The 19,146-nt window shown below is 32.6% G+C and overlaps 1 protein-coding gene and 1 long non-coding RNA gene across 5 annotated transcripts; both read right to left on the bottom strand.

Annotated features, from left to right (window-relative positions):
* Positions 1-36: 36 nt before the first annotated feature.
* Positions 37-6,458, bottom strand: LOC128236907 (uncharacterized). Its single transcript, XM_052952039.1, has 2 exons — positions 5,974-6,458; positions 37-1,198 (listed from the first exon to the last, which is right to left on the bottom strand). The coding sequence occupies exons 1-2, from the start codon at positions 6,215-6,217 to the stop codon at positions 939-941; spliced, it is 504 nt and encodes a 167-aa protein (XP_052807999.1). The 5' UTR covers positions 6,218-6,458; the 3' UTR covers positions 37-938.
* Positions 6,459-6,668: 210 nt separating this feature from the next.
* Positions 6,669-17,562, bottom strand: LOC128236822 (uncharacterized). Of its 4 annotated transcripts, none has more exons than XR_008261446.1 (4): positions 13,551-17,562; positions 12,019-12,091; positions 11,045-11,184; positions 6,669-7,477 (listed from the first exon to the last, which is right to left on the bottom strand). It is a non-coding gene; the product is annotated as an uncharacterized LOC128236822 (long non-coding RNA). The 4 variants fall into 4 exon arrangements; XR_008261444.1 differs by having other exon boundaries at positions 11,082-11,184; XR_008261447.1 differs by lacking the exon at positions 12,019-12,091.
* Between the last annotated feature and the right edge of the window lie 1,584 nt (positions 17,563-19,146).

Raw genomic sequence — 19,146 nt, 5'->3', positions numbered from 1 at the left:
TTTGGCCAAAAGATCAGCAACAATACACGAAGACAGGCTTTCTGTGAAGTCATCTAGCGAAGCAAACCTGTGTTACACAATAGAAAGCATTAATACATATGTTACTATATATAGTAACACATTTGTACAGGGATTTCGCGATTATTTGCATGACTCAGCGATTAACAGTTTTGCGGCCCGGGCCGATTATCGATTTTCATTTTGCGGTCCGCTGAACGATCGCACGTGAATTCAATGTTCGCTTAAGATGAATTTTGGCGACTGTGAAATAATTTCTTGACTAAATAATCAAAATTGATTGATCTGCTTGAACATATTTATTGTTAAAATCTTAAAGGGAGGCAAACGCGAACGCAGTTTAGGAAGATATGCTAGTGTTTGATAACCAGGGTGGTGTTTTTCATTCTGCGTTGACATTCAAAAAACAAAACAAAGGGAGCGGCAAAATTGGAATTAGTTGAAATATTGCATGATCTATTTTCTTTAAAGGTAGAAAACGGAAACAATTTAACACTTAAGTGATTCATTACTTATTAATTAAATGTTTGTTTTTTTAAACCATATCTAAGAGTAGACTTAAAACCCCACATTAAACATGAACTAATAATAGTTAACAGTACATTTTACACAATCATAGTAAACATTAAGGTATTCTTATGAGAAATTAAGAAACTAAAATATATGACACATTAGTTGGTGACATTTCCAAACTTGCAGGTCTTTGTTTCTTCTGATTATGTTGCTTGAATTCTATGGATGATTGTAGTTGATTCACAGCTTTATTTTAGATGTTTTAACACTTATGACCATTTACACAAACACTTCAACTGGATAACACACACACTCATCAAACTTTGCTTGAACTTTTACACTTTAGTATAATCTTGCGATTTTCACATCACCTTGATTAGCTTTTTCCCTACACCACTAATAAGCATTCAATTATCACTCTCATCTGCTGGCACTGACTGATTCTCGGAAACTTTCTCAAGATTGACACTTGCATCATTTGATTTATTAGCACGAACTACACTAGGATCACTGGGAACATCACGTTGAACATGCTGAAATTCAGCCGCTGTCGGTTTCAGATGCTGTCGATTTCTACGTAGCATCTTGCATACGTGGACATAATTCGTCAGTTTTAGACTGTTTGATGTATTTTCTGAGCAGTAGGTGTAGTCCAGTGCCCCTGTGGCTGGAAATGCAAATAAAGATGAAAAATTGATGATAATAGCATTGCATATTTATGTTGTTTGATATCTGCTGTGTGTGGAATAATAGTATAGAAAAATCCAACGGTGCATATGAGACTTTTGGGAAAAATGTTGAAAAGTGTAAACGAAAATAAAATGTTCTGGTTTTATCAAGTTTAATCAATACAAATACAAGAAAAATTGCATTCAAAAGATATTATACAGCTCTTTAACATACCTAATGTTTAGATACGTTTTATAAAATTCGATTTTTTTGGTTATGTAAAACATAGGTAAACAAAAACATAAATTTCTGGGATTTGTTTCTATCATAATTAGACCTAGCAATAAAAGTATTAGAAAAACTATATTTAAAAGATATCATAAATCACCTATAATTTTTAGACACATTATCTATTGTAAAATAGCATGTTTGGGTAATTTGATGAAAAATGCAAACAAAAGTATGATTTTCAGGGAATTTGTATATATGAAATATATATATATATATATATATATGTATACCGCATCATAACATACCTTATATATAAAAACATCAACTATTGAGAAATCTGCTAAATATCATGATAAATAAGCATTGAAACATCAGATTATCTGTAGCTTATTATCGTGTACATGTACAGCAAATGAATATTGCAATAAAACATTCCTTAAGTACAGAAATGCTGATGACTGGAACATTTCACTGTTAGAGTAACACGTGAGAGAAATTAATAGAAGTAAAAAGTTCTTAAATATGCCATTATTGAAATAAAATCTACAAAATGACATAAACACGTTTTTATTAATATTATTTTTATATCGAAACGCCTTCACCAGGAGATATATAAACACGCATATACAGGAAGTGACGTGAACGTCATACACTATCTTATAACGGCACTTCGTTTAGCAGCAACACCAATATAAATGGTTGATATAAACTGAAATATGATATAGACACAACAAATGGAAGGAAAGGTATTATAGGTGGCACATATACAGTAGCCTATTAAAACATGTGTGATCATGTGTGATAAAACATAACAATACGCAAATGTGTGACAAATATGTGATTCTATTAAATAGGATATAGCAATTTATTATGAACAGTCGAATTAATAAACTTCTATGTTACATTTTATCATGAGTAGTTGAGCAGATGCTAATGAGGAGACTGAATATGTTGGAGGTTTGACAAAGGGCCGGGCTATGAATGAGATTAAAGTTATGTCTGGATTCCGAAGCAATGCAGAGATTACGTAGTGGAATGTATTCTACGAGTGAAACATCACATGGATACCACAATAGCAATAGTTTTATGAAAAACTACAAACAACCCAAATATGAGAAATAAAAGACACAACAATTGTTGCACTGTACTTGCAAAAAAACAGTCAATTCAAATATGAAGCATGTACGAAGAACATAACCAGGGGTATTGCATCATTTGAGAGTTATGCTGATAAAGCAAAACAGTGGTAGTTGAAATTGGTGGCAAAACTGTGTACTCATTCACGTTTAGAAAGAAAGATGCCGTTGTGAATGATGTTGTTAATGACAAGGCTGTGGTTAAAAGCTATGGTTAAGTATTATGTGCTAAATACCACATTTTGCGGGTGTTTTTACAAGTTCAGGATTTGAAAGGACATACTATTTTGAAACCGCTAGAATGGGATTGGGAACTAGTGAGTAACAAACACCATCCAGTTGCAACTAAAAAAGCACAAGCTGATGTTCAAATTATGAAAGTTGTACGATACACTTGTCCAACTGGATGCCATACGTCAGTAACATGCAGCTGCGGGAAAGTTGGATTTGATTGTTTTCGCATGCAAGAGTCAGCTGTGAAAACGCCATCAGCGTTGAAACGTTGTGCATATCTTAAGCTACTCAAAACACAGTTTCATGCATATATTACAAAATATAATATGTTTAAGTCTCTTTTTTTGAAAAAATAGAATGTAAAAATTCAATTTTAGTATAAAGAATGAAATATCAAAACGTGATATATTTGGGGAGTTTTTTTATTATTTTGTGGTTAAATTCCGGAAATCAGCATTTTTGTTTAAACTTTCTGAATTGTTTGCCTGTAAACCAGATTTATTGTTTGATCTGATAATATATTGTTTAAAATGTTATTTTTCACGATATGTAGCTCGTGTCATTTCTGTGACAAAATTGTTTAATTTTTTATTCAGGTAAAGACAAATACTAGATTACGCAAACCCTAATTTTCTTTTTTCTTAATTTCTTTAGTAATATTTTTATTACATTCAGACAAATAAGCTGTTTCTATACTTTTTAAGTAATGTATTTTGCAATATAACATACATTAGAAAAATGATCGTGAAATGGTTTTATGTAAATTGAACAGGAAATTGACTGATTCTAAAACAATCCCATATTTTGTTACGTGTTATCCAAAAACAATTTTCGTTTCATACAATTCAATGCTTCAATACTTTTGGTTATACTGTAATAAAACATATATTAAAAAGTAATTCAGGTAATTGTATTGCAAACATTTGACAATGTTATTGGCAAATCCCAAAAATGTCCATTATATTTTTTTTTTTTTTTTGTTTTCTTCTTTAACAGTTTACATTTCAAAATAACATTTCACACACTTCGTGGTTTCTATACCTTAGGTTTGTTATAATGTAGTAAAATATAGATTAAATACAGTAAATCTGGTAATTTTGTTAATTTGACAAAGTCATATGCAATTTCCAAAAAATCTCATTTTTATCTAATTGTTGATAAGTATTAGCCCCCAAAAATATAATAATAAAAGAATTAAAAAAATAATTAATATAGTAATTTGATTTTAAAATTTGACACAATTATTGGCAAATTCCAGAAAATCTCATTTGTATTTTTTTCTTTTCAACATTTTACCCCCAAAAGCAAATTTTGCACCATGTGATTCTAAACTTTTAGTATATTTATTGTGGTTCCTAATTTTTGTGCATTGTTTCCCTTATTTTTATAATTTCTGGACAATATGCTGAAATACATATTGTGCCCAAAGTCACACAACAGACAGCAATATACTAGTTTTACATATAACCAAGTATGTGCAATACCCGTGTCACTTTATATCCTTCTAGTTCCTTGCGTCGCCTATCATACATTTGACTTTTGCTATTTTGAGAGATATGTCGAAGTTGAAGTTTGTGTGCAGCTGTTTTATAAGGCTTTGATAATAACTGCCTTTTTTAGTTTTGGCATTCATCTGAAGAATTGCAACACCAGGTAATGCAAATAGAATTAATGGTACAAAGGCTATCATTTAAAACATCTTAGAAAATATACCGTTTCAACTATTATACCCTTATACTTCTGTGCGTAACCTATCAATAATCTGACCCTCGTTTATTTGTAGAGATTGGTCGACGTCTAAATCTGTCTGCAGCGTCAAATACCTCAGTGAAAATTACTCCATGATGTTATTATTATAAAACAGGCAAATAATACGAAGCCATTTAAAAAATTGATCTGCATGTATTATTCATTAGATATGCTGCATTATTTTTAGCCGAAAATTAAAATTGTGTTTATGATTCCTGTCGTAATAAACATGATGCAGACAATTGTATAGTTCAACAACAATGTCTGAATGAGCAACAACTTCTTTGATCGGAAATATAAATATAGTGTAATTGGTAGACATAGGTACCAGAACATGGTGAAGAAGATGTGTTTGCTTATAGCTAATTTAGAGCCGTTTTTTGTAATTTTCGTGTTCTTATTGTAATGTTTTAACTCCTTCGTACATGTTCCATTTTAATACTATTTTTTATGTTTTTTTAAGCGCTATACTTAGGTTTAACTCTATGCTGATTACATTTAATTGGATAAAACGGTTTGAGGACTTTGTAATAAGCCGGAACTTTACTAAGTGAAAAATATATTAACATTGACTGATATAAAACAACTTCTTGCTGCATTTAATTCAGTTATTAAAAGAGGGATGAAGAATAATATTGTATAAAAATGTGTACCATTATCCAGTACTGTTGCATTTTTGTTAGTTAATAGAGATATTTTACTGATTGAGATTCGAGCCCGCGACATCCCTACCTCTTACCTAAAAGATCATCCCGCTACCTATTACATCTATCTGTTAATCTTGCAAGTTCGATATAAATGTCCATTGAAATTATATGATGTGTCATCGTTCACCAAAGGCTTGTTATTGTAAAACAAATACTTTACAAAATCCACGGCGCATATTTCGTTGTTGGACTATTCTACCTTAATTTTAATCATCAATTTAGTTATTAGATTACTAAAGTTTTGGACACTTCATATATGTAATTATTAATCTAAATATCTTTTCCTTCCAAATTATTTCGTGTATATTTAAGTCGACCAAGATTTAGATGGATTAACAGGTTAAATCGGCAATATGTAATATTAAGCTCTTTAACTTTGAAAAGTATGCCTATCAATGATTATCCACAACTGATTGCTTCAACTCAACTGGGAAGTGTGACATACCATTTACTGCAGTTTACGAACACAAGCATTTGCATGAAATATTACATACAAAGTGTTTTACCTCGGATAAACAGTGTCGATTATGGTTGAACACAACACAACCCAAAACTTAAGGCTCTTTGTCACAGTTATTTCACGTTATATGAAACAAGCAATTGAATGTGCATGTTAACAACTTTTAACGATTTATTCCAGCTTAATTCAGACGAATTCCAGTCAGACTCTAAATATGTAAATAAATTATAAGTGTAAGAGACATAATGGATATTACCGTTAACTATATATCCTTCCAGTTTGGAAAAAGGATCAGCAACAATACGCTCTAACAAATTGGAAAACTTGTCAAAGGTCAAATGTGTCAACGGCCGTTTTGCTTTGGGCATTCTAGCTTTAACCTGCAACATAAGGTAAAGCAAACGTATTTTATAAACGAAGACAACAACGCTTTCTGTAAGTTTCCAGTTTGGCCAAAAGATCAGCAACAATACACGAAGACAGGCTTTCTGTGAAGTCATCTAGCGAAGCAAAACCTGTGTTACACAATAGAAAGCATTAATACATATGTAACTATATAAAGTAACACATTTGTACAGGGATTTCGCGATTATTTGCATGACTCAGCGATTATCAGTTTTGCGGCCCGGGCCGATTATCGATTATCATTTTGCGGCCCGTAACACGTTCGCACGTGAATTGAATTTTCGCTTAAGATGAATTTTGGCGACTATAAAATAATTTCTTGACTAATTAATCAAAATTGATTGATCAGTGTAGACTTACAAATAAGAAAAACATAAATATGTATTAAAGAGGTTAATACACGGCGTAGCCGGGCCATTGAGTGAAAATTGGCCCTCGTGCTCATAATGTCCCTCGACTACGTCTCGGACCATTATGAGTCACTCGGGCCAATTATCACACAACAGCCCGGCTACGCCGTGTATTAACCTCTAAATATACCCCAGGTTAAATATAATCAAATCTGTGCCATCTCCCTTCTTTAAATGTTCACAGTACTATCTCAAATAAAGTTTAAACATATTGCATGATCTATTTTCTTTAAAGGTAGAAAACAGAAACAATTTAACACTTAAGTAATTCATTACTTATTAATTAAATGTTATTTTTTTTAAAGCATATCTAAGAGTCGACTTAAAACCCCATATTTAACATGAACTAATAATAGTTAACAGTACATTTTACACAATCATAGTAAACATTAAGGTATTCTTATGAGAAATTAAGAAACTAAAATATATGACACATTAGTTGGTGACAGTTCCAAACTTGTAGGTCTTTGTTTCTTCTGATTATGTTGCTTGAATTCTATGGATGATTGTAGTTGATTCACAGCTTTCTTTTAGATATTTTAACACTTATGACCATTTACACAAACACTTCAACTGGATAACACACACACTCATCAAACTTTGCTTGAACTTTTACACTTTAGCATAATCTTGTGATTTTCACATCACCTTGATTAGCTTTTTCCCTACAACACTAATAAGCTTTTAACTTATCACTCTCATCTGCTGGAACTGGCTGATTCTCGGAAACATTCTCAAGATTGACACTTGCATCATTTGATTTATTAGCACTAACTACACTAGGATCACTGGGAACATCATGTTGAACATGCTGAAATTCAGCCGCTGTCGGTTTCAGATGCTGTCGATTTCTACGTAGCATCTTGCATACGTGGACATAATTCGTCAGTTTTAGACTGTTTGATGTATTTTCTGAGCAGTAGGTGTAGTCCAGTGCCCCTGTGGCTGGAAATGCAAATAAAGATGAAAAATTGATGATAATAGCATTGCATATTTATGTTGTTTGATATCTGCTGTGTGTGGAATAATAGTATAGAAAAATCCAACGGTGCATATGAGACTTTTGGGAAAAATGTTGAAAAGTGTAAACGGAAATAAAATGTTCTGGTTTTATCAAGTTTAATCAATACAAATACAAGAAAAATTGCATTCAAAGATATTATACAGCTCTTTAACATACTTAATGTTTAGATACATTTTATAAAATTCGATTTTTTTAGTAATGTAAAACATAGGTAAACAAAAACATAAATTTCTGGGATTTGTTTCTATCATAATTAGACCTAGCAATAAAAGTATTAGAAAAACTATATTTAAAAGATATCATAAATCACCTATAATGTTTAGACACATTATCTATTGTAAAATAGCATGTTTGGGTAATTTGATGAAAAATGCAAACAAAAGTATGATTTTCAGGGAATTTGTATATATGAAATATATATATATATATATATATATATATATATATATATATATATATATGTATACCGCATCATAACATACCTTATGTATAAACACATCAACTATTGAGAAATGTGACGAAGAGGTAATAATATTGAAAGAAAAAATAAACAAATTAATGTGAGATTTTCTGGTGTTTGCCAAAACGTTGACAAGATTTAGCTGAAAAGATACGTAATTAACTTTAATTAACATACTTATACACTAAATGTCTCTCCAACAGACCTAATGGGCAGAATGTAATACTTATAATGAGTATAAAGGGAATTTAGATGAAAGTAAAGATTGTTGGAATCTGCTAAATATCATGATAAATAAGCATTGAAACGTCAGATTATCTGTAGCTTATTATCGTGTACATGTACAGCAAATGAATATTGCAATAAAACATTCCTTAAGTACAGAAATGCTGATGAATGGAACATTTCACTGTTAGAGTAACACGTAAGAGATATTAACAGAAGTAAAAAGTTCTTAAATATGCCTTTATTGAAATAAAATCTACAAAATGACATAAACACGTTTTTATTAGTATTATTTTTATATCGAAACGCCTTCACCAGGAGATAAATAAACACGCATATACAGGAAGTGACGTGAACGTCATACACTATCTTATAACGGCACTTCGTTTAGCAGCAACACCAATATAAATGGTTGATATAAACTGAAATATGATATAGACACAACAAATGGAAGGAAAGGTATTATAGGTGGCACATATACAGTAGCCTATTAAAACATGTGTGATCATGTGTGATAAAACATAACAATACGCAAATGTGTGACAAATATGTGATTCTATTAAATAGGATATAGCAATTTATTATGAACAGTCGAATTAATAAACTTCTATGTTACATTTTATCATGAGTAGTTGAGCAGATGCTAATGAGGAGACTGAATATGTTGGAGGTTTGACAAAGGGCCGGGCTATGAATGAGATTTAAAGTTATGTCTGGATTCTGAAGCAATGCAGAGATTACGTAGTGGAATGTATTCTACGAGTGAAACATCACATGGATACCACAATAGCAATAGTTTTATGAAAAACTACAAACAACCCAAATATGAGAAATAAAAGACACAGCAATTGTTGCACTGTACTTGCAAAAAACAGTCAATTCAAATTTGAAGCATGTACGAAGAACATAACCGGGGTATTGCATCATTTGGGAGTTATGTTGATAAAGCAAAACAGTGGTAGTTAAAATTGTTGGCAAATCTGTGTACTCATTCACGTTTAGAAAGAAAGATGCCGTTGTGAATGATGTTGTTAATGACAAGGCTGTGGTTAAAAGCTATGATTAAGTATTATGTGCTAAATACCACATTTTGCGGGTGTTTTTACAAGTTCAGGATTTGAAAGGACATACTATTTTGAACCCGCTAGAATGAGATTGGGAACTAGTGAGTAACAAACACCATCCAGTTGCAACTAAAAAAGCACCAGCTGATGTTCAAATTATGAAAGTTATACGATGCACTTGCCCAACTGGATGCCATACAGTAACATGCAGCTGCGGGAAAGTTGGATTTGATTGTTTTCGCATGCAAGAGTCAGCTGTGAAAACGCCATCAGCGTTGAAACGTTGTGCATATCTTAAGCTACTCAAAACACAGTTTCATGCATATATTACAAAATATAAAATGTTTAAGTCTCTTTTTTTGAAAACATAGAATGTAAAAATTCAATTTTAGTATAAAGAATGAAATATCAAAACGTGATATATTTGGGGAGTTTTTTTTTTATTATTTTGTGGTTAAATTCCGGAAATCAGCATTTTTGTTTAAACTTTCCGAATTGTTTGCCTGAAAACCAGATTTATTGTTTGATCTGATAATATATTGTTTAAAATGTTATTTTTCACGATATGTAGCCCGTGTCATTTCTGTGACAAAATTGTTTAATTTTTTATCCAGGTAAAGACAAATACTAGATTACGCAAACCCTAATTTTCTTTTTTCTTAATTTCTTTAGTAATATTTTTATTACATTCAGACAAATAAGCTGTTTCTATACTTTTTAAGTAATGTATTTTGCAATATAACATACATTAGAAAAATGATCGTGAAATGGTTTTATGTAAATTGAACAGGAAATTGACTGATTCTAAAACAATCCCATATTTTGTTACGTGTTATCCAAAAACAAATTTCGTTTCATACAATTCAATGCTTCAATACTTTTGGTATGTTATACTGTAATAAAACATATATTAAAAAGTAATTCAGGTAATTGTATTGCAAACATTTGACAATGTTATTGGCAAATCCCAAAAATGTCCATTATATTTTATTGTTTTTGTTTTCTTCTTTAACAGTTTACATTTCAAAATAACATTTCACACACTACGTGGGTTCTATACCTTAGGTTTGTTATAATGTAGTAAAATATAGATAAAATACAGTAAATCTGGTAATTTTGTTAATTTGACAAAGTCATATGCACCAAAAAATCACATTTTTATTTTATTGTTGATAAGTTTTAGCCCCCAAAAATATAATAATAAAAGAATTAAAAAAATAATTAATATAGTAATTTGATTTTAAAATTTGACACAATTATTGGCAAATTCCAGAAAATCTCATTTGTATTTTTTTCTTTTCAACATTTTACCCCAAAAAGCAAATTTTGCACCTTGTGATTCTAAACTTTTAGTATATTTATTGTGGTTCCTAATTTTTGTGCATTGTTTCCCTTATTTTTATAATTTCTGGACAATATGCATATTGTGCCCAAAGTCACACAACAGACAGCAATATACTAGTTTTACATATAACCAAGTATGTGCAATACCCGTGTGACTTTATATACTTCTAGTTCCTTGCGTCGTCTATCATACATTTGACCTTTGCTATTTTCAGAAATATGTCGAAGTTGAAGTTTGTGTGCAGCTGTTTTAATAAAGGCTTTGATAATAACTGCCTTTTTTAGTTTTGGCATTCATCTGAAGAATTGCAACACCAGGTAATGCAAATAGAATTAATGGTACACAGGCTATCATTTAAAACATCTTAGCAAATATACCGTTTCAACTATAATACCCTTATACTTCTGTGCGTAGCCAATCAATCATCTGACCCTCGGTTATTTGTAGAGATTGGTCGACGTCTAAATCTGTCTGCAGCAATTTGTGTAAGGCCTAAGTCATTAAAGTCGGTTCCTTTGCAATCTTTGCTTTGAACTGAAAAATTGACAGGATTAGGTAATGCAAAACTATTTATTTAAAGCGGTCCAAATCCTTAAGTTTATCTTCTACATTAATTCTCTGAAAAAAGTGTATCATAAAGTTTTAATTCATATGAGGCGGATGATCCAAGTGTGCCCATGCTAAAATAAATATTTTGGTCAAATACATCGTCTAGAGTAATTATTATTCTACGTTAAAAACCGCTGGTTGTTTTCTTAATATTTCTACAACAGATATTTCTTAATCTTGTTAATGAAGCCTTCAAGCTTGGTTTGAAATTGAACTTACAGTGTTTTATCTTTTTTTGTAGATGTATTATAATCAAGAATAGCATTAGGTTAACAAAATATATTTGATGTTTTTCGATGAGGTATTGAGTTTTATCAGTGAAATAACAACAGTGAAAATATCAGTTTGATATTTTGAATGAAAACTAAAACACGTCACTTTTGAACCAGAAATTGTTGCTAAACAAAATTATTTAAAATAAAAAGAAGTTTGTTCAATCTAAATATAATAAAAACGGGATAACCACGGTAATTTTTTAACTAGAAAAATGTTTATCCATTTTTTTCTAACGTTTTCTTAAACTCTGAAGCTGAAAGTTCGAACATTTACTTTCATACAAATACAAATAAGACACGAAAACAAATGCTCGAACATAAATAGAATGGTATATCATCGTTCAAATATCGTTTTGACCTGTTTGTGGGTACAATACATAATACGAGCTTCCTGAATCCACACAACAATTAACAGTTTAACTTACGTTTTACGCCACCCACGCCTCAAAATTGTCAACAACCTAGCGTGGTTTTCACTCTTTACCTTGATAACAACCTGTCTTGAAACGAATCAGACTTGCCACTGACAGTGAGGAATGACTGAAAACACATGTATCCTGAAACAAACTCTTAAAGTAATTTTTTTTTATTTCATCCAATAGTAAGCCACAATTGTTTCGCATACACGTTCGACCTCAAAATCTCATTCAATAAATGGCAGCGTAGAAATTTGGTCATGTATTGATGTCCTGTTTAATTTCAACATTAACTGGTATTATATGGAACAAAGACACATTAAAAAAAAATCGTTGATTCATAAAATGTTTGCAGTAAAAAACGAGTGAATTATAAACTATAAAACAAGAGCTGTCACAGTATGTGACGAATGCCCCCGAATGTGACATTGACCTTTGAACAAGGTCAGTACATAAAAAGTTAAAGATCAAACAAATACGTATGGCAAGTTATTTTAAATTGCCTCTGAACATAAAAAAATACTACCCATACTTGACAACCTACATTCTTATGTCCTTATATTCAGCATTCCATTGTGAATAAACACAAAGTGTATCTTTCACCTTAGAGGTAGGGACATGGGTCTTGCACGTGACACGTCGTCTTGGTATGTCAAACACATGTGGCAAGTTATTTTAAAATCTTTCCATACAAGAAAAAGTTACAGCCCGGACACGACAACCTATACTCTATGTCATTATATGCAGCATTCCATTGTGAATAAACACTAAGTATGACCTTGACCTAAGAGGTAGGGACACGAGTCTTGCACGCGACACGTCGTCTTGGTATGCTGAACACATGTGGCAAGTTATTTTAAAATCTGTCCATACAAGGGAAAGTTACAGCCCGGACAAGACAACCTATACTCTATGTCCTTATATGCAGCATTCCATTGGGAATAAACATCTAAGTGTGACCTTGACCTTAGAGGTAGGGACACGGTTCTTGCACGCGACACGTCGTCTTGGTATGCCGAACACATGTGGCAAGTTATTTTAAAATCTGTCCATAATATTCTGAGTTATTGAGTCGGACAGACGGACGGACGGACGGACGGACGGTGCGATTTTAATATGCCCACCTTCGGGGGCATAAAAGATATCAGAGAACTTTTTATCCACGAACCGGAAATATTAAATTGTCAGAAACGTCAAAAGTTATAAGTATGCGTGTGGGGCGTTCAACGTCTGGCGGCGTAGAAAACACACTTTTCAAAAAGGGGGTATTAAGAAAGCTACGTCATTAGTTATTATTATGGGTGAGGGGCGTTCAACAGGTAGCGGCGTAGAAAACACATTTTTTAAAAATGGGTATTTAGTAAAAAAAACAAACTAATAAACTCCAAAAGTAAACACAAAAGAAACAGAATATTTGTTGACTTTAGTGTACGATCGTATTTATTTTTTATCGTGATCATAGAAAACTTTATTTTCTGTGAAATAAAATAGATCTTACACTGAAATCAACATGAAGCCTCTGTGTATTCATAATAATAAAGAAGTAAGAAAAATAAATGGATTGAATAACAATACAGTTTGAATAAGTACAACTTCTAACCTTTGTTACATTTTTAGTGGCTTGCTTTGCGAAGATATCATGTATGAGTTACCGTGGGTCCTCAAGAATGGTAATCATCTTGTCCTCGCAGTCGTTTGTTGTCTGTCTGTCCAGCTCATAGTGGGCGTCATGAAAAATAAAGTTATAATTATGCGTGAGATGCGGGTAGCCGCGCAGAAAACACACTTTTCAAAAAGGGAGTTATTAGAAAGGTACGTCATCAGTTATAACTATTTGTAAAGGGGCGTACGACGGGTAGCGACGTAGTGAAAAGATCTGCGTCATTTTCATCAATTGCTTAGTATTTTCCATGTTTCGGTTGCCAATATTTAAAAAGAGGACATTTTTTCAAACAAAAGATGAAGCTAACAAAGCCTTCACAGAGACAGCGCGCTCGACTATTCCGCCATTTATAAGTTAAAGGATTGTTAAGGTTTTGGATCAATGTTAAATAAGATTATATGCCAATTCTTTATCTGAATTTTTAAGTCGAATAATAAACGGCCTTTATTTTGCATTATCATTAATTGCAGAATAAAGTTTTTTTGCAAGTTACTTGATTACATAAGTATATGGGATAGTTGGAACACCTGTCTTAAGTTTCATTGCAATACATGATTTTTTTTTATAAAAAGAATTTGACTTACATGAGGTAAAGTGCAACCCCTTATCCAAATTTCTAAATCAAATAATAAAGGGCCATTTTCTCCACTATTTTCAAAATAAAGTTTTAAACGGGGTTTATGTTTTAACTTTTGGCTGCTGAGCTTGTTTCTGTAGCTGTTCATATTAATATTATCTAACTTAATTTTTCAAGTACGTTTGACGGTTGCGTACCGTTGTACAAAGTTCAAATGCAATACATAACATAGTTGTTGATATTATAACCAACGAGTGCTTACATGTATTAAAAAACTAAACCAGAATTTCTCAGTAAAATAATAAAGGAACATAATAAACATTTTTGTAAGGCAATGCTATCTTACCCCATACATTTAGTAGATTGGATGGTTGGAAACACATTTAAAAAGTTTCAATGCAATACATGATGTATTTGCTGAGATATATACTGACTTGAAAATCTTAACCAGAATTTCTTAGTCAAATAATAAAGGGCCATAATTTACATCATGTGTAAAATAGAGTTATCTAACTTGGTTATTTAGGTTTTGTACCGCTTGATAAATTCTAAATGCAAAACATCAATCAAATGGTGTGATATTACCTATAACTTGTTAAATGCATAGCTTAACAATATTTCTATGTCGATTCATACAGGGCCATAATTTGCATTTAATGCAAAATATGGTTATCTCAATATTTTGCGTACAAGCAAAACCTTAACTACGGTGTGACGTCGACACCGACCCCGACGCCACTACTGACACTGACGCTAGAGTGAGAAATATGGCTCTCCATATCTTTCCAATAGTCTAGCTAAAAGACAGTGCTTTTTTCTGATGAAATTGGTTTAAAGACTCCGGTACTTAATACAAATTAAAGATAAACATTAAGCATTTGCGGATATTAACACATTGATTTTAGATTCAAGCTTTAACACTTCATGGATTATTTCTTCTGTCAGCTTTTACAAGACATTGTAAATCAACTGACTATATAAATTGCCTTGTTGTTGTTGTAATGGAGAATGGTAAAAGTTATTGAACTCCAGATTTAAACGTTTTGTTATATCAATATCAGAAACAAAATGCACAGGTTTTCATTGCAGTAACTGGAATTATAACAGTTATTGCCCGCTCGGGCCGCATTCCGACCATAAATGATTAGAGAAAAACAGCAATCACTGAGACAAATAACAAAAACAAACAACTCTAGCGAATCACAAAATGTGAATGACATTTGAAAATACAAGGCAGCTACATGCACCACTATTGTAAGGCAAACAATAATGTTCAGGCACTACCCCATTAGTTTGATATACATTTATTGTAAGGCCAGAAACTGTGTGTAGGCACTACCCCATTAGTTTGATATACATTGATTGTAAGGCCAGAAACTGTGTGTAGGCACTACCCCATTAGTTTGATATACCTTGATTGTAAGGCCAGAAACTGTGTGTAGGCACTAGCCCATTAGTTTGATATACCTTGATTGGAAGGCCAGAAACTGTGTGTAGGCACTACCCCATTAGTTTGATATACATTGATTGTAAAGCCAGGAACTGTGTGTAGGCACTACCCCATTAGTTTGATTTACCCCGATTGCAAATAATTGTGTTTAGGCACTACCCCATTAGTTTGTCCGCCTCGAATGTAAAGCCAGCAATATGGTTCAGGCACTACCACATTTGACTTTTTCTAAGCACCACCCAATAACTTTGATCTGCCTCGACTGAAAGGCCAACAATTATATTTAGGCACCACCCAATTAGTTTGTTCTGCCTTAAATGTAAAGCCAGTAACTTTGTTTTTGTTTAGGAACCAATCCATTACTTGTTCTGCCTCGATTGTAAGGCTTACAATTATGTTAAGCCACCTTCCCATTAATTGATCTACCACGAATGTAAGGCCAACAATATTGTTCAGGCAGAACCTCATTAGTGTGTCTGCCTCGATTGTAAGGCCAACAACAATGTTAAGGCACCTCCCAATTAGTTTAATCTGCCTCGATTGTAAGGTCAACAATTATGTTTAGGCAACATTCCATTATTAGTTCTACCTAGATTGTAAGGCCAACAATAATGTTTAGGCACCTCCCCATTTGTTTAATTTACCCCGATTGTAAAGCCAACAATGAAGCTCAGGCAGAGCCCCATTACTTTGTTTGCCACGATTGTAAGACCAAAATTTGTTTTCAACAATTATGTTTAGGCACCAACCCATTATTTGTTCTGCCTCGATTGTAAGGCCAACAATAATGTTTAGGCACAACCCCATTTAAAATTCTGCCTCGATTGTTAGGCCAACAATAATGCTAAGGCAGAACCCCCTTTATTGCTCTGCCTCGATTGTATGGCCAACAATAATGTTCAGGCTAAACCCTATTAGTTGTTCAGCCTCGATGGTAAGGCCAACAATAATATTAAGGCAGAACCCCATTAATTGCTCTGCCTCGATTGTAAAACCTCGATTGTATGGCCTACAATTAGATTCAGGCAGAACCCCATTAGTTTTTCTACCTTGATTGCAAGGCCAGCAATATTGTTCAGGCAGAACCCCATTAATATTGTTCTGCCTCGATTGAAAGACCAACACTAATTTTTAGGCACCAACCCATTAATTGTTCTGCATCCATAGTAATGCCAACAATTATGTAATGGCCGATTCCGATTTGTTTGATCTACCCCGATTGTAAGGACAAAACTGTTTTTAAGGCAGAACCCCATTAGTTTGATCTATCAAAATTGTAAGGACAACGATGATATTAAGGAAGAACCCCATTAGTTTGATCTACCCCGATTGTAAGGACAAAACTGTTATTAAGGCAGAACCCCATCAGTTTGATCTATCCCGATTGTAAGGACAAAACTGTTATTAAGGAAGAACCCCATTAGTTTGATCTACCTTGATTGTAAGGACAAAACTGTTATTAAGGCAGAACCCCATTAGTTTGATCTACCCCGATTGTAAGGACAAAACTGTTATTAAGACAGAACCCTATTAGTTTGATCTACCCCGATTGAAAGGACAAAACCGATATTAAGGAAGAACCCCATTAGTTTGATCTATCCTGATTGTTAGATCAACAATGAGGTTTAGACAGAACCAAGTTAATTTGATCTTTCACGATTGTAAGGCCAACAATTATGGTAAGGCGGAACACCATTTGTTTGATATATTCAGAATGTTAGGACAACAATGATGTTAAAGCAGAACTCCATTAGTTTGATCTATCCCGATAGTAAAGCCAACAATGATGTTAAGGCAGAACCCCTTTAGTTTGATCTATCCCGAAAGTAAGGCCACCTATGATGTTCTACCCCGCCTAATTTGTTTTCAATAATTCAATATTGTTTTCCTGTTCTGAAACAATATATGTTAATCTGTGGTCTGCATATTTTCAAAAGATAATATTTAGATCAATCATATGCATTCATATATGACCTATTACGCAAACGTATGAATTATGTGTAAAAAGAACTTAATGAGTGTCTGTTTACTAATTTCATGGCGTTCGTTTTGAAATATGTCTTCTATTTTTTTGGAAAACAAATCTGTGCATGAGCAGCCGAATATCAATTTACATCAGTAACTTATCACTGAGATACTAAAACAAATTTCAATTATTTAATTTTTCATTTCATGAATCTATGTGTGTACATGTTTCAAATTAAATCGCAAGTTAGCATAATAGTGTAAAATTGCACTGTTAAATAACCTGATAAAGAATGAATGTTCTTGTAAAATACAACATACTGACTGATCGATTTTCACATATCAAAAACTAGAATAGATAAATACATGGTTTAAAATTAATTACAACGACCACAATTAGAGCTATCACTGGTAGAATTTCATACCCCAATACACAACCCACTTTTAATAAGAAATATCATTTAGAATCATGTATGTTTCTTGAATTCCTGATGTCGGTGAGAAAGCATCAATTTAGTTAATAGTTCTATAAACAAGAGCCGTCGTAAGACAGCGCACTCGACTACGCCGCTTTGACTTATACAATAACGATGTAATAATACCAAGTTTGGTCTCTTTATGTCAAACCTAACTAAAATTATTCGATACATAAGGTGACTTTGATGCTGCCCTCCTACCAGCCCGCCCAAACAATGACGCAAGTCATTCAAATAACTTGATTCCCCGTTATGAAAATGTGGTTAAGAATGTACAAATATGCCTTCCAAAGGAAATTGTTTAAAAAAATCAGGGGCCATAATTTGTATTTAGGCTTAAAACGGAGTTATGTTTCTTGTTGTAAGATGGACGTAAATAATTTTGAATTTTATTAAGTGCATTTAATGAACGGTATAGAAGTATTTTTTATTAAAATCCCAACTTGCCCTTAACTTTTACTTGCCTAAAACTTTAACCTAAGTCAATCAGGGGCCATAACTTGTATTAAGGATATGGAGTTATGTTACCTCATTGGGTGCTGGTCCTGAACAATTGTGTGAAGTATTAAGTCAATTGAATAAAGGGTATAGAAGTAATTAAACAATATCCCAACCTGCCCTAAAACTTTAACCTAAGTTCCATAGTCAATCAGGGGCCATAATTTGTATAAAAGATAATATAGAGTTATCTAACCTCATTATGTGATGGCTTTGAACATCTGTGTGAAGTATTAAGTCAATCGAATGAATGGTATTGGAGTTTTAAGTGAAAATCCCAACTTGCCCTAAAACTTTAACCTGCCCTAAAACTTTAACCTAAGTCAATCAGGGGCCATAACTTGTATCTAGGATAATATGGAATCATGTAACCTCATTGTGTGATGGTCCTGAATAACTGTTTGAAGTATTAAGTCAATTGAACAAAGGATATACAAGTTATTAATAAATATTCCAACTTGCCCCAAAACTTTAACCTAAGTTCCATAGTCAATCAGGGGCCATAATCTGTGTAAAGAATAATATGGAGTTATCTAACCTCATCATGTGATGGCCCTGAACAACTAT

This window comes from Mya arenaria, chromosome 6 (assembly GCF_026914265.1).
Source record: "Mya arenaria isolate MELC-2E11 chromosome 6, ASM2691426v1".
In the NCBI taxonomy this organism is placed as follows: Eukaryota; Metazoa; Mollusca; class Bivalvia; order Myida; family Myidae; genus Mya; species Mya arenaria.
Note: the sequence above shows the minus strand (reverse complement) of the source record. Positions and strands in the feature narration are given on the sequence as shown.